The sequence below is a fragment of the Drosophila arizonae genome, chromosome 3 (assembly GCF_054131065.1).
Source record: "Drosophila arizonae isolate 15081-1271.41 chromosome 3, UAZ_ARI_1.0, whole genome shotgun sequence".
Classification (NCBI taxonomy): Eukaryota; Metazoa; Arthropoda; class Insecta; order Diptera; family Drosophilidae; genus Drosophila; species Drosophila arizonae.
This window is the reverse complement of record NC_142923.1, coordinates 8,247,544-8,266,061: the sequence shown is the minus strand read 5'-3', so window position 1 is coordinate 8,266,061 and position 18,518 is coordinate 8,247,544. Positions and strand designations below refer to the sequence as shown.

At 39.1% G+C, this 18,518-nt stretch overlaps 1 protein-coding gene across 7 annotated transcripts in view; it reads right to left on the bottom strand.

Annotated features, from left to right (window-relative positions):
- bru2 (bruno 2) overlaps nt 1-17,243 on the bottom strand; it is a 72,100-nt gene extending 54,857 nt beyond the window's left edge. The window contains exons 1-4 of one of the 7 annotated variants that reach the window (XM_089465794.1): nt 16,161-17,243; nt 6,870-8,039; nt 2,263-2,525; nt 312-394 (exon numbers count right to left, since the gene is read on the bottom strand). In XM_089465794.1, the coding sequence (XP_089321920.1) occupies nt 312-394; nt 2,263-2,525; nt 6,870-7,639 (1,116 nt within the window). In that variant the 5' untranslated portion in view covers nt 7,640-8,039; nt 16,161-17,243. Of the gene's footprint in view, nt 1-311; nt 395-2,262; nt 2,526-6,869; nt 8,040-9,120; nt 9,250-9,297; nt 9,610-11,627; nt 12,148-12,206; nt 12,720-16,160 lie in introns of those variants that run through there. The other 6 variants (XM_089465793.1, XM_018002763.2, XM_089465792.1 and 3 more) reach the window with 6 other exon arrangements.
- Nucleotides 17,244-18,518: the final 1,275 nt, after the last annotated feature.

Genomic DNA, 18,518 nt, shown 5'->3' with positions numbered 1-18,518 from the left:
ACTAGCTATTAGAAATTTTAGGTACATTGTGGTAAACTATGTCATTCGATCGATCGATGAGCGCCAGTGGTTGACTTTCTCAAGCTGCATTATTTAGAAAGCGAAACATATCAAATTTGACGAAAGTGAAATACGGAGGAAAAGTAGAAAGAGAAATAACGCACACTTTTACAAATTACATACAGAAGTAATACATACGAAACACATACATACACATACAGAACGTAAAACGAGCAAGTCAAAGCGCTAGCTACATATATGTAAAATGATAGAATATTATTGATTGGGGGTATTCCCTTTGTTGTACTTACCCCATCCAAAGTTTTGATGTTGTGCAGCGCATCCTGGGCCCGCAGAGCCGCCTTGCGCGTATAGTAGGTGACAAAACAGCACCCTGCAAACGAAACAGAACGAAACAATCGATACAAATCGATACAAGAAATAGGCAAGTCGATAACAAAGTTCAACAATCGATAGACAATTGCACAAACATATGATACAAGGACGTCAAAAGTAAACTATTCATCGGGACTGTAAACATTGCACACTTCTCTATAGATCTCTATAGATATCGCGATATACATATATAGTATATATCATGCATGGAACAAACTTTTTGTTTATGTAAATACAATTTAACTTGGGCATGCAACAGCTTTTGTACGTTAAATGTTTTTTGTGGGACGAGAGACGAGCGCATCATGCGAGCCATGCAGAGATAATGATGGAAAAATTGAATGTGTAGGTGGTATATATAGAGATATATATTTGAGTATATACATTTATGGCGTATGGCGGCTGCTGCCTAAAAGTTTTATGCGCGCGAGCTTTGTCATGATTAAACGAACACCACATTCAATATATGCAGCGACTATATTAGACTGTTTTATTACGACTATTAAAGGACAAAAGTTGATAAAAATACACTCTTTGTATGTATGGACAAATGGTTAACCTAAAGCTGCTAAAAAAATCATTATACACCTAATTCAGTTGGAATGCAATACAGTCACATATACTATACTAAGGATATATCGATAACATGTCGACCATAATCAATAATACATTATGTATGATAATTCGACCTATTAATGTGAGTAGATAAAGGAAGATGTAGTCACTTTAAAATTAAAAGACAAAGAATGATAAATATTTGTTTTGTTGTACATTTATCGATTAATTTCCAAATGTCACATAAATGTATTGCACATAATGTGTGGTCATCAGATTTAAATTTATCGATAAACGCATCCGGTCTTAAGTATAGATTGATGTGTTGGTATTTCAATTTAGTAAGAACAAAATCGATTGTACTACTATTTGTAACTACTTTGAAAAATAAAAAAATAAATAAATAAAATAAAATAAATAAATAAAATATATTTAATGCAAAAATTATTCATATCGAAATCGGATAACAACACATTAGATAAAAGCTTCTACCATAAAGCATTCATCAATTTTGTATTTATCGAAATTTCCTGAAAGCTGTATAAATCGATATACGATTGCTTATTTATTAATGGCTTTGCTGCACGCTTCAAGCCTTAACATCTCAGCGTCGACGGTAATCGCCTTACACTACCTTCACTCATACTCAACGTGTATTAAGCCTGGCCACAAACAACTCTTATGCTGCCATAAGCCTAATCTGCTCATGTGAAGAAGGTGGAGATGGAGAAGGAGAATGAGAAGGAGAAGGAGAGGTGGCGGAGCCGCAACTATAAGTATATCCGATCATTGAGAGGCAACAGCACGCCTGGCCATAAATATGCATAATACAATTTCAACATTTCATAAAAGTTTGCAAGCAAATGCCCAAATTATTCAAATACCCAATAGAATTAATCCAGCTCGATGTGTGTGCGTGCGTGTGTGTGTCTATGTGTGTGTGGCAATTATGGCCAATTACCATCGAGGCTGGCAGAGAGAAAGAGAGAGAGAGAGAGAGAGAGAGAGGAAAAAAAAGTTGCGAGTCAACACCTGGTCTGAAGCGTGGAAGGTGTTAGCCCTAATGTTGTTGTGTGTGCTCGCCATAATCATATTACTTGATGTTAAGTAAGGCCCCGCACCTGGCTTAAAAGGGTGCGCCTCGGAATTTACGGGCGTTGTTAAAAACCATTGAGAGGGGGCCAGAGAAAGAGAAGGAAAAGGAGTAGGGCTGAGCTGGAGAGAGGAGGAGAGATGTAGCGAGGAGCAGAGATGGTCTCCCCTAGGGCCCCGTTCGCCAATTAATCCGCACATTTATATGCGTGCACTCACCTCGGCTAATCGATGTGACCTTATCTCGCAGCACATTCAGCGTGTGGACCCGTCCGAACTGCTCGAACAGGCGTCGCAATTTGAGCTCATCCCATGTCTTGGGTATCTGCCCCACAAACATTTTAATGTTGTCCGCATCCGGCTGATCCTTGGCCAGTTCCGTATCGCCAGCCGTTGTAGTCTCCATGGCATCCGTTGCCTCGCACTTAATGGCGGGCAGAGAGTCCGGCTGCTGCGTCTCCGTCTCAGCGCCATTCGAGTCGCTGCAAAAGCCACAAAAATAAAGTCATTATAAATCAGGCAATTTTCACACACACACTCACGCACACAGACATTCATATCTATAGAAGTTGCTGGCCAAAAAAAGTTTCCATTGAACTTTTATGGCCAACATATTGAACATGGCTAAAACAAAGCTTTGCTTCTACCCACTCGTTCGCTCTCTGTTTGCTAACTTCATTTGCTAATGACAATAAAAAACAACAAGCTGGACAACAATGCTTGGTGAGGCGTGAATGAGAGCTCGATATGTGTGGGCGTATCAAAAGAGAAAGAGCGAGGGACAGAGAGAAAGAGAGAGAGAGAGAGAGAGAGATGGCGAAGCTGCGCAGTGCATAAAATACAAATACTAATTGTTATTAGCAAACTAATCTAATCTAAAAAGTTGTAAGCGTTTTTACTTTGTTTCTCTGTGGTTGACCACCACCCGCGCCTTAATGTGTATGTGTGTGTGTGTGTGTGACTTGTGTGTGTGTGCATTGAATGGTCCATTTGTGGCTTCACTTGGTTACTTCAGTTCGAGTTTTTGTATGTTTCGCTCTTTCTATATTTTGGGATTTTATTGGGTGTTGTTGATGGCCACACGAAATTGACTTTTGCTTGATGTCAACAGCAACGGCCACAATAACAATACCAACAACAATAACAACAACACAATTAGCCACAACAAACAAACAAACAAGCTGCTTTAGCAAATAAGCTCAAATTGTCAAGCAGTCGAAGCAATAAATTTGAAATCTAATTGGTTTTCATTTTATTGAAGAGAATTCCAAGTGAATTGGATATTTAGGGAAACCCATTCTAATTAGAGATTCAGAAAAAGGGGTTTATTAATAAAATAAGTCACTTTTAATAAGGAGTTTGGTAAAATTATATTGGCTCAAGTTGAGGTTAATGTAATAAATATTTGATTAAAATTGAAAAAAAAACTATATATTTAATTAAGTTGAGGTATCAAGTCAACACAATCAAAAAATGTTTATGCTAAAAATGTATTTATATTATAAATTAATTTAAGCAATTTTTTCGCGTGAATCAAAATTTATATAAATTTATTTTAAATATGAAATATCTTTTAAATTTTATATTCATATATTTTTAAAAATATTTTTAAAAATGAATTATTAACATATATTTGATCGTAGTTACACATATTTATCAATTCATTTTAATCATACAAGAAATTTATATGTACTTTGTATTTACATTTGCTTTCATTCACTTATCTTTTATAACGTCTATCTCAGAGTTAAGCTAACTTAATGCTTATTCAACTAAAGCTCTCACTTATTTGCAATTCTAATATTTGGTCTATCTAGGAAATTTAAAAGTCTTACGTCTGACCTTCCCTTCTCCGACAATCCTCCGCAACTGCTAAATGAATTAAGCTATTCGCCATTCCGGATATTATCCAATTCAGATGCTATCTAGCTTAATTTTGCTTTCAGGCGCGCAGCATTTATGAACCTGGTGCCAGCGGAATTTACGAGCTGAATGAGGCTCTCCAAGGATGTCAACGGGCACGCCTACTTTCTTATATTTATTGAGCGCGACAATGCCCGAGGGCGGCAAAGGACAAAACGAACATAATCTATTAGAGGCGGAGCGTGTCGCTGCCAAATAGTCCAGTGTCAAGGTGATAAATATTGCCCACAAGTCAAATGCAAAGTAGGCCAATGGGCGGGCCAGGCAGCAGTGGCAGCGCAGCCAACTGGGTATCAAAGCTGGCCCGGCCTGGCAGGCATAAATCAAAATCTGCGCCCAGCACGCAATTTTCTGTTGCCTACTTTTCGGGGCGCGCGCTTTAAATAAAAACGTTCAACGAGCCGGAGGGGCGGATGGGGCGGGAGGGGGCCTACAGGTGCGCGACAGGTGTCGCTGTTGCCCCGCAGGCAATTATTTCGCTTTCAAAGTCGCACTGCCGCCTGGGAAATCCATCAGAGAGTCAGCGGCGCGCAATGGCTGCTCTCATGGGAGCTGCGATGCGACGAGGGCAACCAGCACCGGCAGCAACTGCTCAAGCCGGCAACAGTTGCTGCCTGCTGCCTGCTGGCAGCTGGGAGCGACTTGCGTCTTCGGCTCGCTGGTTTTCTTCGCATTACTAATTCAGTTTCATTTAAATGCGCCGCAGCTTAATGAGAAAATTGCCTGCGGCGGGCGCGCACTGGGATTTGCTTGAGCTTAGGCCGGGCAGGTGTTGGATTGCTGTGGCTCGATTTGTGGCTCGGCATTGCGCGGTAAAATGTTTTCTGCTGCAGGCTGCTGCCACATGCGCTGCCATTCAAGTGGATGCGGCGGCTGCTTCTGCTGCTCCTTCTCGTGCTCTTGCTATCTATGCAGCGCCCTTTTTGGCCACGCCCACGCCACGTCAATGCTGGCGCCGACAAAGCCGTGACGCGGCACTTAATTTATGATGGCAGTTTGTTATGTCGCGCCTGTCACAACAAAAACAAACAGTTCACGGCGCAAGATAGAGGACGCTAGTGACACAGAGAGAGTCGCCGAGACAGCAGGATAACAGCCAAGTAGCAGGAGTGGGCGATTGCAGCAAGGCGCATAAAAATGACCCAACATAAATTTAATATTCTTGCTTTATTATTTAATGGCAGCGCAACACGCTGTAGCAAAAATGACAACAGAGAAGCAGATAGAGAGAGAGAGAGAGGGAAATGAGAATGAGTGAGAGAGAGTGGGGCAAATAACTGTTGCCCATCGGGGGGCTGCAGCTATGCTCTATCTGCATTACAGCTTGTCACGTTGTCTTATCAACCACAACATCATCATCATCATCGTAATCAGCATCATCATCATTATCATCATAGGCGGTGCAGATAATGTAATGTTTTCATTAGCAGCGGCTGTCAATGATCATTAGCCGTGATGACGCTGCGACCTGCCCCCATTTGCCAATTAATAAACTTAATGCAATGCCAATTATCGTTAGTCAGCAGCGACCAAAGACTCGGCACTCGGCACGTTGTCACTTATTTTAATTGAATCGATTCCATTCGATTCGCTTCGCTCTGTGGGCCACCCGCTCAAAAATGCCTGCCAACCAAATGGACAGTTCACTTGAGCTGCTGCCACGGCTGCCTCCTGCTTCTGGTTTCCTCTATTTTTTTTTTCTTCTTCTTATAATTTCCGGGCAAAGGAACTTGTCGTAATGGGAAATGATGCAGCGGGCCATGGCATAACAATTTGAAATTCGATAGCGTCGAGGGTTTTGGATATTTCGCGGAAAGGAAATTGAAATTTATATCTATCTAGCTAATATGCAAATTGATAAGAAATTAGCTAAATTATTGAAGTTTCTGAATGCAGCGAAATGGACCAGAGCTGGAGTGTGCGGGGATGCAACTATTTTTAGCCCTTAACATAATTGGGTAAGAGAAGAGCTCTTAATATTTGATGAGTGCTAATGGCAACACTCGATACGTTGTGCAAATACCGAGTGGAGGCTTTATAGATATACCGAGTCAGCACTCTATAGATAATGGCAAAACTTATGGCTTGATTTATAGCAATCAGAAGTGCATTATCAAATCAATCAAATATCAAATATTAAATATCAATTGTCAAGGAACTGGCGAGCTGTGAGATTTAAAATGATTTCCGGTATTCCATCATATATTTATAGGTAACTATATATTCAAGTTTTGAGCAACATAAGTTAACTTTTTAACATGTTTTTGTATTTTATTGGAATGATAAATTTCGTATTGAAGGATTTTGATAGAAGAAATAGTTATGGGGCTCAACTATCATAGATAAATTATAAGGAGATATTTAATAGTTTGTAAAGCATTTCCACTATAGTAGATCTGGTGTTGGTGGCGCCTGAGTCATCTACGATGTGGCTAGTCAATCTTTGCATTTGTATTTTATTTTGTATCATCTCTTGATCCTAGGCCCAGAGGCCCCAAACTTTTATATATGGAAAGGAAACAGAAATGTTGACTATATACTGTCGACTATATACTGTTGACTATATACCACTTCAGGGATTACAAGCTCTAGGCTAAATTTCACAAAGTACATGCCAATACTTTTGCATTAATATCCCACATTCTAGCTCTACAATTTCCTGCTTTAACTCCAGATAATAAAGCTCTATTTTACTTTTATACAGTTCGCTTCACGCCAACATAAAATATAAATTTCTATAGCCTACTTTAAAGAACTCGTCGACTAAATAGATAAAGTTCGCGTTAAGCCAGGCGAGGAGACCAAAACAAACAAATCATTCGAATGCAATTTGCAGTCATTAGGCGAAAAAAAAGTTAAGTAACGCAACCGAATGGAGGCGGTGCTGGGTAGGCGTGACTCACCAATTTGTGGTGCCGCTGGCGCTCTGCTCGGCTAATGAAGTTCTGGAATTAATGCTGGAATTTAGCAGCGTCGATGTTGCAGTCGCTGATGCTGCTGTTGCTGTTGGTGCTGCTGCGGTTGCAGCTGCTGCCGCTTGCGTTGGCTCCGCTGCTGCTGCTGCTGCTGCTGCTGTTGCAGTTGATGTTGCTGCTGCTGCTGCTGCGGCTGGTAGGAGGGCGGCTGCATTTGCATTGGAATTTATTTGGTTGTGCAAAAGTGTTTCGAACAATGTTGTCGACATGCCGACGCCAACGCCGCCAGCAGTTTTGGTCATTGTCGTTGCTGCTGCTGCTGTTGTTGCTGCTGTTGGTATGCTGCTGTTGGGCCGCAAATATGGATGAAAACTTTTCGCAGCACCTGTAAAAGTTGTTGCCGTCGCAATGGCGCCCGTGGCAGGCGTTAGATTTTCTAAATACTTTACTGGTTGCTGTTGTTGCTGTTGTTGTTGCTGTTGCAAATTGTTGTTGCTGCCGTTATAGAGACTGCTGCCATTGGCCATACCATTAGCGACAAGTGCAACAGGTGCTGTTGTTAGCATTGTTGTTGCTGTTGTTGTTGCTGCTGTTGTCGATGTGGTTGTTGTTGTTGTTCCTGTTGTTGTTGTTGTTGTTCCTGTTGTTGTTGTTGTGTCTGTTGCTGTCACAGCAGTTGCCACTGTGCCGCTGGTTGCTGTTGTTGCTGGAATGCCGCTGAGTTTGTCCGTGCGTTGTTTCAAGGATTGCAACATCATTTGTTTTATTTCACCTTTTTATTATTATTGCTTCTCCTTCTCTCACTTATACACACACACACACGCACACACTTTGTAGTTCGGTCTTCCTCTGCAGTTGTTGCTGTCGCTAATTACTTTTAGTGCTGCTGCAACTGTTGCTGTTGCTGTTGCTAGTTAGCGATGCTCCCCTTTTAATTTGCTGCGGCTTTTATTTTTATTAAAATTGTATATTATCTCGCATTTAATTGCTCCGCTGCGCGTTTCGTTTATCACAGTTTTATCCCCTACTAAAAAGTTATTCACATCTCTCCGACTCGCTTTCTGTTAATTTTTTATACACTTTTGTTTGTTTGTTTATTTTGATTTATTCTTGTTTTCATTTGAGCAACACTTTGCACTGGTCAAGGCTTAGGGGCAACTGTAATTAAATTATAAAGAAAAAAAGATTAGTTAATTATTTGTTTATCCACATTGTAAATAGCTATTATAAAAAACTGGTAATTGTAGAGCAGTTTATGATATTCTTCAGATCAAATAAAATAAATGTGTGGAGAACTTTAAGGTTCCCGGTTTTGTTAATTTATAGTATGAATAGAAGAAATAATAACAAGAAAATTGAAAAAGATATTGGCGAAAATAATTAAAAAATAAAAACTATTAATATAAATAATATTAATTATAATAATATAATGTTAATATAATAATAATAAATAATATATATATTAATAATATTGATTATAATTATTTATATTATTTTTCATACTTTTGTACGCAAGTAAGTCAGAAATTATTATTTCAGACTCATTAAATTCAATTGAATGCAGATAAAAATTACTTTAATTTACTTTAAAGTTTCATACATTTATTTATGTTTTCTCAGCAAGCTAATTGAAATAAATTTGTATTTACTTAAAAAAAAAAATAAATAAAAACACTGCCATTTATTGACATATTACAAAACAATATTAAAATGCTTGCATTAAGTGCATGTCATAGATAATTTAATTAAAATTTGAGTTAAGCACTTGATGCAAAAAACGAGAAGAGCAACCACATAGTTAAACAAAACTGATGTGTTTTTTATAATTAGATTTTTATTAGTTATTTGGTTGCAGCCACAGTCGAAATGGCAGACAGATTGAGTCGTCCTTTCGCTTAGCTGGAGCAGCAGCTGCATAGCTAAGCGCATTGCAATGGACGCATATTGACAGACTGACCGCAGTGGCTGGCCACTTGACTGTCTGCATTGAAGTGCTTGGCTTTGATAAAGCGCCAGCACACACACACACACACACGGACACACACACACGGACATACGCACATACATGTATACTCACACACACATGTACGATGTGGAGTGGCTTGTAAACTGAACATGTTTGTAGCTGCCGCTAAGCAGATAAGCATTTGAGTGCTTCAAAGCACAAACATACACACACACACACACACAAACCACACACTCACAACTATATACATATATAGATTTATATATATTTTACCGCTGGCGTTCAGACCGTGCGCTCAGCCATTCGCATTATGTTGAAGGCCCCAGCTAATTAGTTAAATTGAAATCAAATTATTTGTTGTCGCACTTGACTGACCACTGGCATGGGCGCCTTAATTAATACACACATTCACACACACTGGCATGGTCGGTTCTGGCTTTGCAAGATTACCCTTATTATGCTATGTTTGTGTGCCCCTTGAAAATTTCACAGCCTTTCACATGGCGTATGCGCAACGCCGCAGTTTGCCCAAATCTGGAGCTTAAACTTTTTGGGGTCCTTAAGCTGGTGCTTCTGAAATTTTCGTCTCGAATTTTTCTATTATTTTTTAATAAATTGCAACGCTCGCATATTTTCGCGCTTTTCTATTTTCGTCTCTTTTTTTTTTTTTTTTGGCGTCCGCTTCACTTGGCCAGACGCTGGCAACTGGCGACGTGTCGTGAAACGCTTGTTGCACCCCACCAACAAAAGATTCTCGATGTCGATGCTGTTGTTGTTGTTGGGCTGGCAGCTTCGGTTTGCCAGCGGCATTGGGGCTGCCACGTTGCCACACGCTTATCCAGCGTCATCAAACGATGTCGACAATAACGGCGACGCCAATGCCTTTTGTATATATATAAATATGTATATGTATATATATAAATATATAGTATATTTATTTTCCATAGAGCATATTAGATAAAGTAACTTTCTAACAGAGCTTGCAACATTATGGAATAAAACAGTGACTAATAAAAATTAATTAAAATATTCTTTTATGCGGAGGTAAGAATATTCAATATATTTAACAGAATTAGGTAACGTATATTTGTTACAAGAAATAATGTGTGTTTCTTCAGATTATAGTCTGGCAATATAGTACTTTAATATACTACAAATATTTAATAATCATAGAGTAAAAATAATAAAAATATAAAAAAACTTTAAAACTTTATAATATAAATATATGTTAATAATAATAAACGATAATAATATAATAAAAAAATATTTGAGTTTAACTTAAAGATCAAAATATTTGACTTTTATGTATAAATATTTTATTGCAAAACCATTCACAATCATTTGCTGTCCTTGACTAGCATGTATTCTATTTAGCTGTCTTTGAACGAAGTCAATCAGTGAGAGCATTTGCAATTCGGCGTGTTATGCGTAAACACTCATTTGTTTGCGCTGCTGCATTATGAGCAGCTAACGTAGCCAGGGTGCTGCTGTTGGTGCTCCTGCAGCTTGAACAGGCAACAAGCGGACGCCCAGCAGTGGCAGCTGTGTCATCCTCCTGGCTGCTGCTGCTGTTGCTGTTGCTGTCACCTTGTAATTTTATTTATCTATTGATTATTGAGTATCTCTTTTCTATTTATTTGCCTTTGTTTGCACACGCAGCGTGCTGACAGGCAGGGGCCATGAGAGACAGAGAGAGAGAGAGAGAGCGACAGTCAACCCCCTTGCAGTCAACTCCCCCGCACTTGTACTAAATATTGCGCCTGGCATTTTTATTAAAGCTATTAGGGGTTGGGTTTCTTCTGCTATGGCTGTCATGTGTGTCCGTGTGTGTGTGTGTGTGTCTGTAAATATTTGGTGCCACTGGCTGTTTTTTAATTAACTTTAGTGACAATATTTTGCACAGTTCGTAAGCCTCCCATGCTTGGCCTAATCTGCCCCTGCAGCAGCAGCAGCAGCAACTACAACAACAACAACAACAGCAGCAGCAGAGATAATCAAACTGTGTGCCCAAAGTATGCAAATGTAGGCAAGTGATTCTTAGGCCTGACCCAAATTCCAGTAGCTGTCTGTCTTGCACACACACCCTGTCCCCCTCTCCAGCTATCGCTCTGGCAGTCTCTGGGTCTCTGTTTTGTGACAGTGACACTGCCGTTGACATCTCACAACTTGCACTCTATATAAGAATCACATGTCAGCAGGCGATGCAAGGAAATATCCATGGGGTGTATGGGCACAGCTGCACAGCACTGCACTACACGAGACTACACTGCGCTACGTACAGGCGTTTCTGTTTGTGTGTTTGTGTGTGTGAGCCTTTGGCTTGTGTCAGCTTCATTCACTTGTTGAGCGAGTTTTTCTTATCTTATCTAGTCTGGTTTATGTGTTTGTATAGTGGGTTTTTATTGAGGTTGTTTTCGCTCAATTTATTTCGTTTTTTTTTTTTTTGGATAACAGCGTACTTTATATATGTATATATGTACATGATCAAAAAGCAAACAGCACTCTACCTGCAACTGTAAGTTTAGTTAGTTAATCAGCTGTTATCTCAGAACATTGAAATCATTTTATCCTATCTTCCAGCTGCCTCGAAAATAAGCAGAGCATCAACATCTAAATTCGTCTATGACACCGTTAATAATAGATTATGTGAGTATAATAGGAAGTGCACTAATCGGCAATCGAAATTTTTTCAGCGTATATAACAGATAGCACACAAGTATAACACTCGTATAACAGTATCGAGTAATTAGTTTCTATTCAGCTTGTACGAATCTACTTACATATATAGATTGCCGTAGCTTACGCAACTACCTTATAGATACAAATGTATCTCAAACAGTTTGGATGCGTTCTCATTAAAAAGAACTTTGATTTTTGGTTAACATATGCTACGCACTGGCTTCGCTTCAATATCTAGCTGCACAAACGAAAACTTTATGAACACAGAGCGATACAGTTACTCAGAAACGGGCACTTCATCAGAGATTAGATAATGCACTCGCGAGTTGTATGTTCGAGCCGCACGACTAGGCCAGCGAAAGGCAACTAGCAGGCCGCCCAAAAATCAACTACAAGGTACCCCTTGATTTCATAATTATTTTCACACACTCACATAGGCTCCTCTATGTGTGTGTGTGTGTGTGTGTGTGTGTGTTATCTGTAACTGATAAGAGTGCTTATCGCGTTTATCGTAATTGTTCGCTGATTGTTGTCAGCCCAGGCAGGTAAACTACGATGGCAAGTCGTACTCTCTCTCTCTTACTCTCGCTTTCTCTGTCACTCACTGGGTCTCTCCTCTATCTTGTATAAATATTAGCTCTGTCCGCTTGCCTAAATAGGTCTCTCAATATAGTCTTTACCTTATCTCACCCTCCTTCTCTTTCTCTCTCTGTTTCTGCGCTACCGTTGCCTCGTCGAGTTTGACTGTCATTTGTTTATTTTCTCAAGTCTTTATCAGGTCTTTTTTTTTTTTTTTTTTGCCACAAGCCAAATGCACTTTCTGCTGGGTTAAGTTCGAAATCCCGCAGGTGCAGGTTTAATGTGTTTTATGGCTTATCGCTGAGTCAGCGACAACGACAACAACTACACAACACTTCTTCACTTATACACAATATGTATTTATTATTATTATTATTAATATTATTATTATTTTTTAGTTTGCAGCTTAAAGCTATATGGCAATCTGTCATAAGTATTCGCACTGTGGTGCGTCCAAGCGCTTTTTATGGCCATTCACAATTTCTTATCAGCGCGTGACGAAACGACAAGCCGAAACGCCGACACATGGCCCAGAACTGAAATCGAAGTCGAATTCCCACTGCAATTGCGCGGCTCGTAACTCGCGCGTCGATATATCCGTACTATAATGCTCATAAATATAAACTAAACTCATGCACGGTCCGCAATATGTGTGGGAGTTGCTTTATATATACACCACACTCACACTCACACACACACGCTGAAGGCTACTGTGCTGTGGGCAGGCGGAAAAACAAAAAAAATAAAAAGAGACCAATGGCCAGGCCACGTCGCGTAGTATCCAAAGTATCGATGAGTTTGAAGTGCTCAAAGGAGCAGGGGCGGGAACGGTGGGGTGGAGGGCTCGTGTGACCGCACAGCAGTTCACGCGCTGGCCATAACAGACAAGGGTTAGCTTTAGCTCTATATACCTGAATACCCAACCGGTCGTGTAAGGCGGAACATAGCCTCCACACACACTTAGACATAGACACACACACACACACACACACACACACACACACACACACGCACATTAAGTCTTTGTCTTTGGATGTGGCCACACGGTTGTTGCTAACAGTGCCATCAAATTATAATGCCTCCGACTATTTAGTAGTAAATGTGTGTTACTTTCCATATATAATGGCAGTGCCTCCCTTTCCGGACATAATTATATAGCAGACGATTAGAACAAATGTAGAAACTATGTGAAAAACGTATATTTAATTATGCATTTCACATAGTCCTGTTATTAGCCTATATACTTGTATTCCAATAGTATAACAGTTTATGAAATTTTAAATGTAGTATAACAAGTCGGAACATTCAGACATTAGCACCATTTAAAATCTATTTTATTTTATTTTCGTATCTCCTAACATTATGTATACAGTTTAGTATAACAGCTTACAAAAATGTGAGTCAATAATATTATATATAAATGCCTTCATATATACACTTATCTATTTCAATTTATTTAATGTGTTATATTCCCCTAACTTAGCTGGTAATAAAGCTATAAAAAATAAAGTGCATAGTTTTATTTGTCTACTATATATATATATATATCTTATAGGTATACATATTTATCTGTTACTGTCTCTGTGTTCAACTCATTGCACTTGGCGCTAGTTTTAACCCTTTCGAATCGTATCCATGTTTGAGCCACATTTCGATTTTTCTTGTCCTTTTCATTTGCTGTCCGGCAATCAATATTGAATTGGATTTGAGCAATTGTTACAAGCTGGGTCACTCAAGGTAGGTCTGTGTGCATGTGTGTGTGTGTGTGTGAGTGCTTTGGTGGTAAACGTGTTAGTTAGGCAAAAGAAATTAATAATTTATACGCACGAGCTGCAAGAAAAAGGTGAATTGTGGCCAAAAGAGCAATAAATCGACAAAAGATATGTTTTTTATTAGAGCGCTTGATCGAACTTGCCTCAGCAGATGTGTGTGTGTATGTGTGCAAAACATTCGGATTGTTTGGCCTGAACCCAACTGCAAATCTGATGAATCAAACATTTTACTTTAAACTGTTATCTCACAACTGAATTCAGAGTGAATTTTGGATGCTGCTGAAATAATATTATGAGGATTCAAACTGGAGAATCGAAGATGTGGCAACCACAAAAATGTGGTGTGTGTAACAAAAGCCAAAAACACAGTTTAGTGGTTGAATAGCAGCAGAGCAACCACACGGACAAATGAGACAGCGCACTGACAGCCGACTGCAGGCAGTAGCAACAACACCAACACCAACAACAACTAATAAAGCTACCTTGGCATTACAGGTAAACAAAATGAGCAGCTACAGAAGGCAGAGCAAAGCACGCAACGAGTGTAACAGAGAGAGAGAGAGAGAGAGAGAGTGAGTGGGAGTGAGAGGGCAAAACTAAAACCAAATGCCAGACAAAAGGAAGCACAAATAATATAAATTAAATGTGTGTGCTTGGGCGTGAGTACTGAGTGAGCCAATATGTGTATGTGTGTGTGTGTGTTCTTTATGGGTCGAACCCAAAGAAAGCCAAGCTGAGTAATTATTTCCGGCAGAGCGAACAGCAAGTCCACCTTACACAGATTGAGTCCTGCGGTTTGACTGCAACACATGGCCGGACAATTCGGCCCACAGCATAGCGAGCCACTGAGCCACTGATCCACCCGGCCCCAGCCAAGCCAAAACGTCCGTCCCCACATCGGAGGTGAATGTATTCGAAAATCTATCCGGGCAATAATTTCGGTTGACATGCTTGCGGTAATTATTGACCGTAATGACAAAACCCCAAAAACCAGAGAATCAGACCAAACAAATTGCTTTAGTTTTGCACTCTTGACTCGACTCTCACTCTGAGTGTGTGTGTGTATCTACGTGTGTGCATTTGTTGTTGTGCCTTTCATTTTAATTGGATTTTGCCAACTGACACAAAAACAGCATTAGAAAAAAGTGAAGAATTTAATTGATTTGTGCCTGAGTTATAGGCGTGCCTGGAAGACGTTCCGAAATTTTATGAGCGCCTCGCATAAATTTCAACAGCAATTTTTGTCAACAAAATTAAGGCCATCAAAATTGAATGCGAGATGAAAAATTTCAATCAAGCAGCGCATAAACCAAACATGAACTCTATAAATATATGAGAATATACACATTTATTTATAGAGATATATATCATTTTTGTAGAAAAGTGGGCGGTAAATACGTAGAATGAGGGCTTCCAGCCATGACGACTTTAAGGAACCAAAATCTCGTTAAAAACAGCTTCACTTTTTAGATGTACTAAAAATTGAAATAAAATAATATTCCATGCCGCGCAACGCCGGGTGCGTATGAATAGTTCATTTATCTATAGCTACCTGTACAGCGCGTATTTGTGTGGTTCGTTTGATATGTGATTTTCGTTTTTTGTGATTTGTCAGCTTTCATAATATACGATCCCACAAACAGTGCCTCCCAAAATATTAACACCAAATCATTTAGCTAATATATAGATGCATATGTTATTGAGTGGCGTGGCCCGGTCTGGCCTGGCTAGCACACGCAGAACATGTCCAAAAACCAATTAATAACTTGTCTATAAGCTATTTTCGGACACACCAAATGCCGGCTGTGCTAATTCTGTTTCAATGTCGACTAATTCGACGCAGATGTTGCAGAAAATTCATAAATTATGGCAATTATTCGTTTCAGTTGGAAATGCTTTATTTCTGGAATCTATCAAGTTACTGCATATTGCTTGATGGGACTAGCTGACTTAAGGAGATGATCATTAATGTCAATGGGGTTGGTTTTAAAGTCAAGAATTGATATGGTACATCATTTATTTATATATGATAAGTTGATAAGACTTCACGCAGACTCAGAGAAGCTCAAATTGTATGGCTGTAGCTGATATTGATTTATTTTTTTTTTATTTTTAGAGGCAACATAAATATGTATATTGTGAGCTGCCCTCTTAAATACCCTTATATACTCATTCGCACTTTAAATTCAAAGATCCACTTGAACTTAAGCTCTGTTTTGCTGAAAAGAAGTACAAAATTCTATTACCTAAACTAATATTTTATAATTAAAGGGTAAAATTTACCTTTTGTATCATAATCCATAAGGTGCGCACAAATATTTGTTCTTCTATCAAATTAAAAAACACTCAAGAATATTTCTAAACGCATTTGGTTTGACTACACCCTTATCTAAATACATCTTCTGCTTCATCTTCATCTGCATCTTTAGTCTCGGGCTCACTTCGAATTCATTTTTAGTGAGTGGCTCACTTGATGGCAATTGGGAATTGGAACTATTATGCGAAAGCTTCCGCAGCACTCGCGACACACAGACGAGTTGAATGATTTCTTTGTATGACAAATTGCTTTATGGGCGTTTGTTTGGCGCTAAGGGGGCGCGCCAGTGAGACGAAGATGTCGACAGAGACGTTGAGGAACTTCTGCGTTCTCTCTCTCTTTTTCTTTCTCCCTCTCTCTCTCTCTTTCCTCGCAGTCGCTGTTAATTCACTTGATGGGTGAAGTGCGAGGTCAAATCTTTCAGTTGACACAAAGCGATCGCTCACAGATGCACACGCAAAGACACAGATACACAGCTACAGATACAGATAGAGCGACGACATTAGTAAATAATATAAATAAACACAGTCGTCTCGATCGCACCGAAACTGCAGCTACTTGAACTGAACTTTATTTCATTTTTTTTATTGACTTTATTATGATTATTTTTTTTTTTCCACCGTTTCTATTTGGCACTCGCTCGGACTTTTATAGCTGTCTTCCATAATTTTTCACTCAGAATTTTCTGCCATCACATTTATATGCACAGTAAACATTTGTTGTTGTTGGCCACTTTGCACTTTTAGCCAAGATTTTTTGCACTGCAGGCGACATGATTTCCAAAAGCAACGCACTGGGCCGTATTAACTATATACTAGACAGATATAGATATATGCCATGTATTATATACTAGATATATATTTGCTGAGTACATGCATATGTGGGCGCTGCCCACGATATAAACAAAAACAAGAACAACCACATGAACACGAAACGCGACAACCGGCTAAGATGCAAACGGAGACGCGAACGATGCGCGGACGCGGCTGTCGAGGCAGAGTTAGCTCTTCGCGAGGAGCAGCGCTGACAACGTCCAAGTGAGCACTGAGCCAATCGACTTGACAGTCGACAGTCCATGGAGCCCACAGAGCACAGCAGCAGCAGCAGCAACAACAACAATGTGGACGCCAGCGCTGCGAAAACTGATTTTTCCGAATATATCAAATAAATATATATATATAATAATCATAAAAAAAAAAAAAAAAAATAGATGGGAAAAATATAAATTATATTGCATGCCGTTGAATTCATTTAGAAACTAATTAATTTTCAGCTTCTGAGGAGGGGTAAACGCAGGTGGCTGGGGCGGGGGTGTTTGGGCTTGCTATGGCAAGACGACGACACTTTTGCATGTTATACATAATTTCAATCAAAACTGAAATTAGCAACAAAATTCAGGCAGTGTTTGTTGCATTTGCTGCTCTGTTTATTTGCCGACTGAAAGAGGCGTCTGTCGTTATCAATTAATGTCCACAGCGGAGATAGAAGAGCTGTGTAACAAAGAGCCAGGAGAAGGGAGGGAGGACAGGGGTGCTTGTGCGTGGAAGAGAAAAAGAGAGAATCTCAGCAAGCAATAATATAGAAATTCTTCTTTAATAACAAATCTCTCACTCTCTCGCAGTCAACCTCTCTCTCTCTCTCGTTCACAACGTAACGCCAAAAACAGATGTTTTTCTTTTATTTTTAATATGTGCTCCCCTCATTTGCTGTTCCGCATTGCGGAGGTGAGTTCTCTAAGTGTTCCCTTGACATTTTGTCAGTCGAATTAAGCGCTCATTAGCTCGACAGCGATCGCGTCTTCCACCCACCTCACTTTTCTTGTGGGGTCGCTGCTGTGAGCGATGCTACGCCCAAGCCATGTATGTGCACACTCTTGTACAAACATATGTGTATGTAAATACATAAATTTTCTTTTATAAATTGTGTATTTGTTAGGAATCTGAAACGTTTCGCTTGATTTGATAAGCTTATTAAGCTGCTGCTGTGGCAAGTGAAGATGGACTGCTTGACTTCTACAAATTAATTTATTTTAAGTTATGTGTATACTATGCTCGACCATGTCAAACATACATATATACATATACTCGTACATATGTAAGAGATTAGCGAGCCAATTGGACAAGTTTTTGATAGTCAGGCAGTCTATCATTATATCTACTGATAAAATTTTTTAACTATTATTATTATTATTAGTATTATTATTATTATTATTATTATTATTATTATTATTATTATTATTATTATTATTATTATTATTATTATTATTATTATTATTATTATTATTATTATTATTATTATTAATTAAACAATTTTAACATAGAATC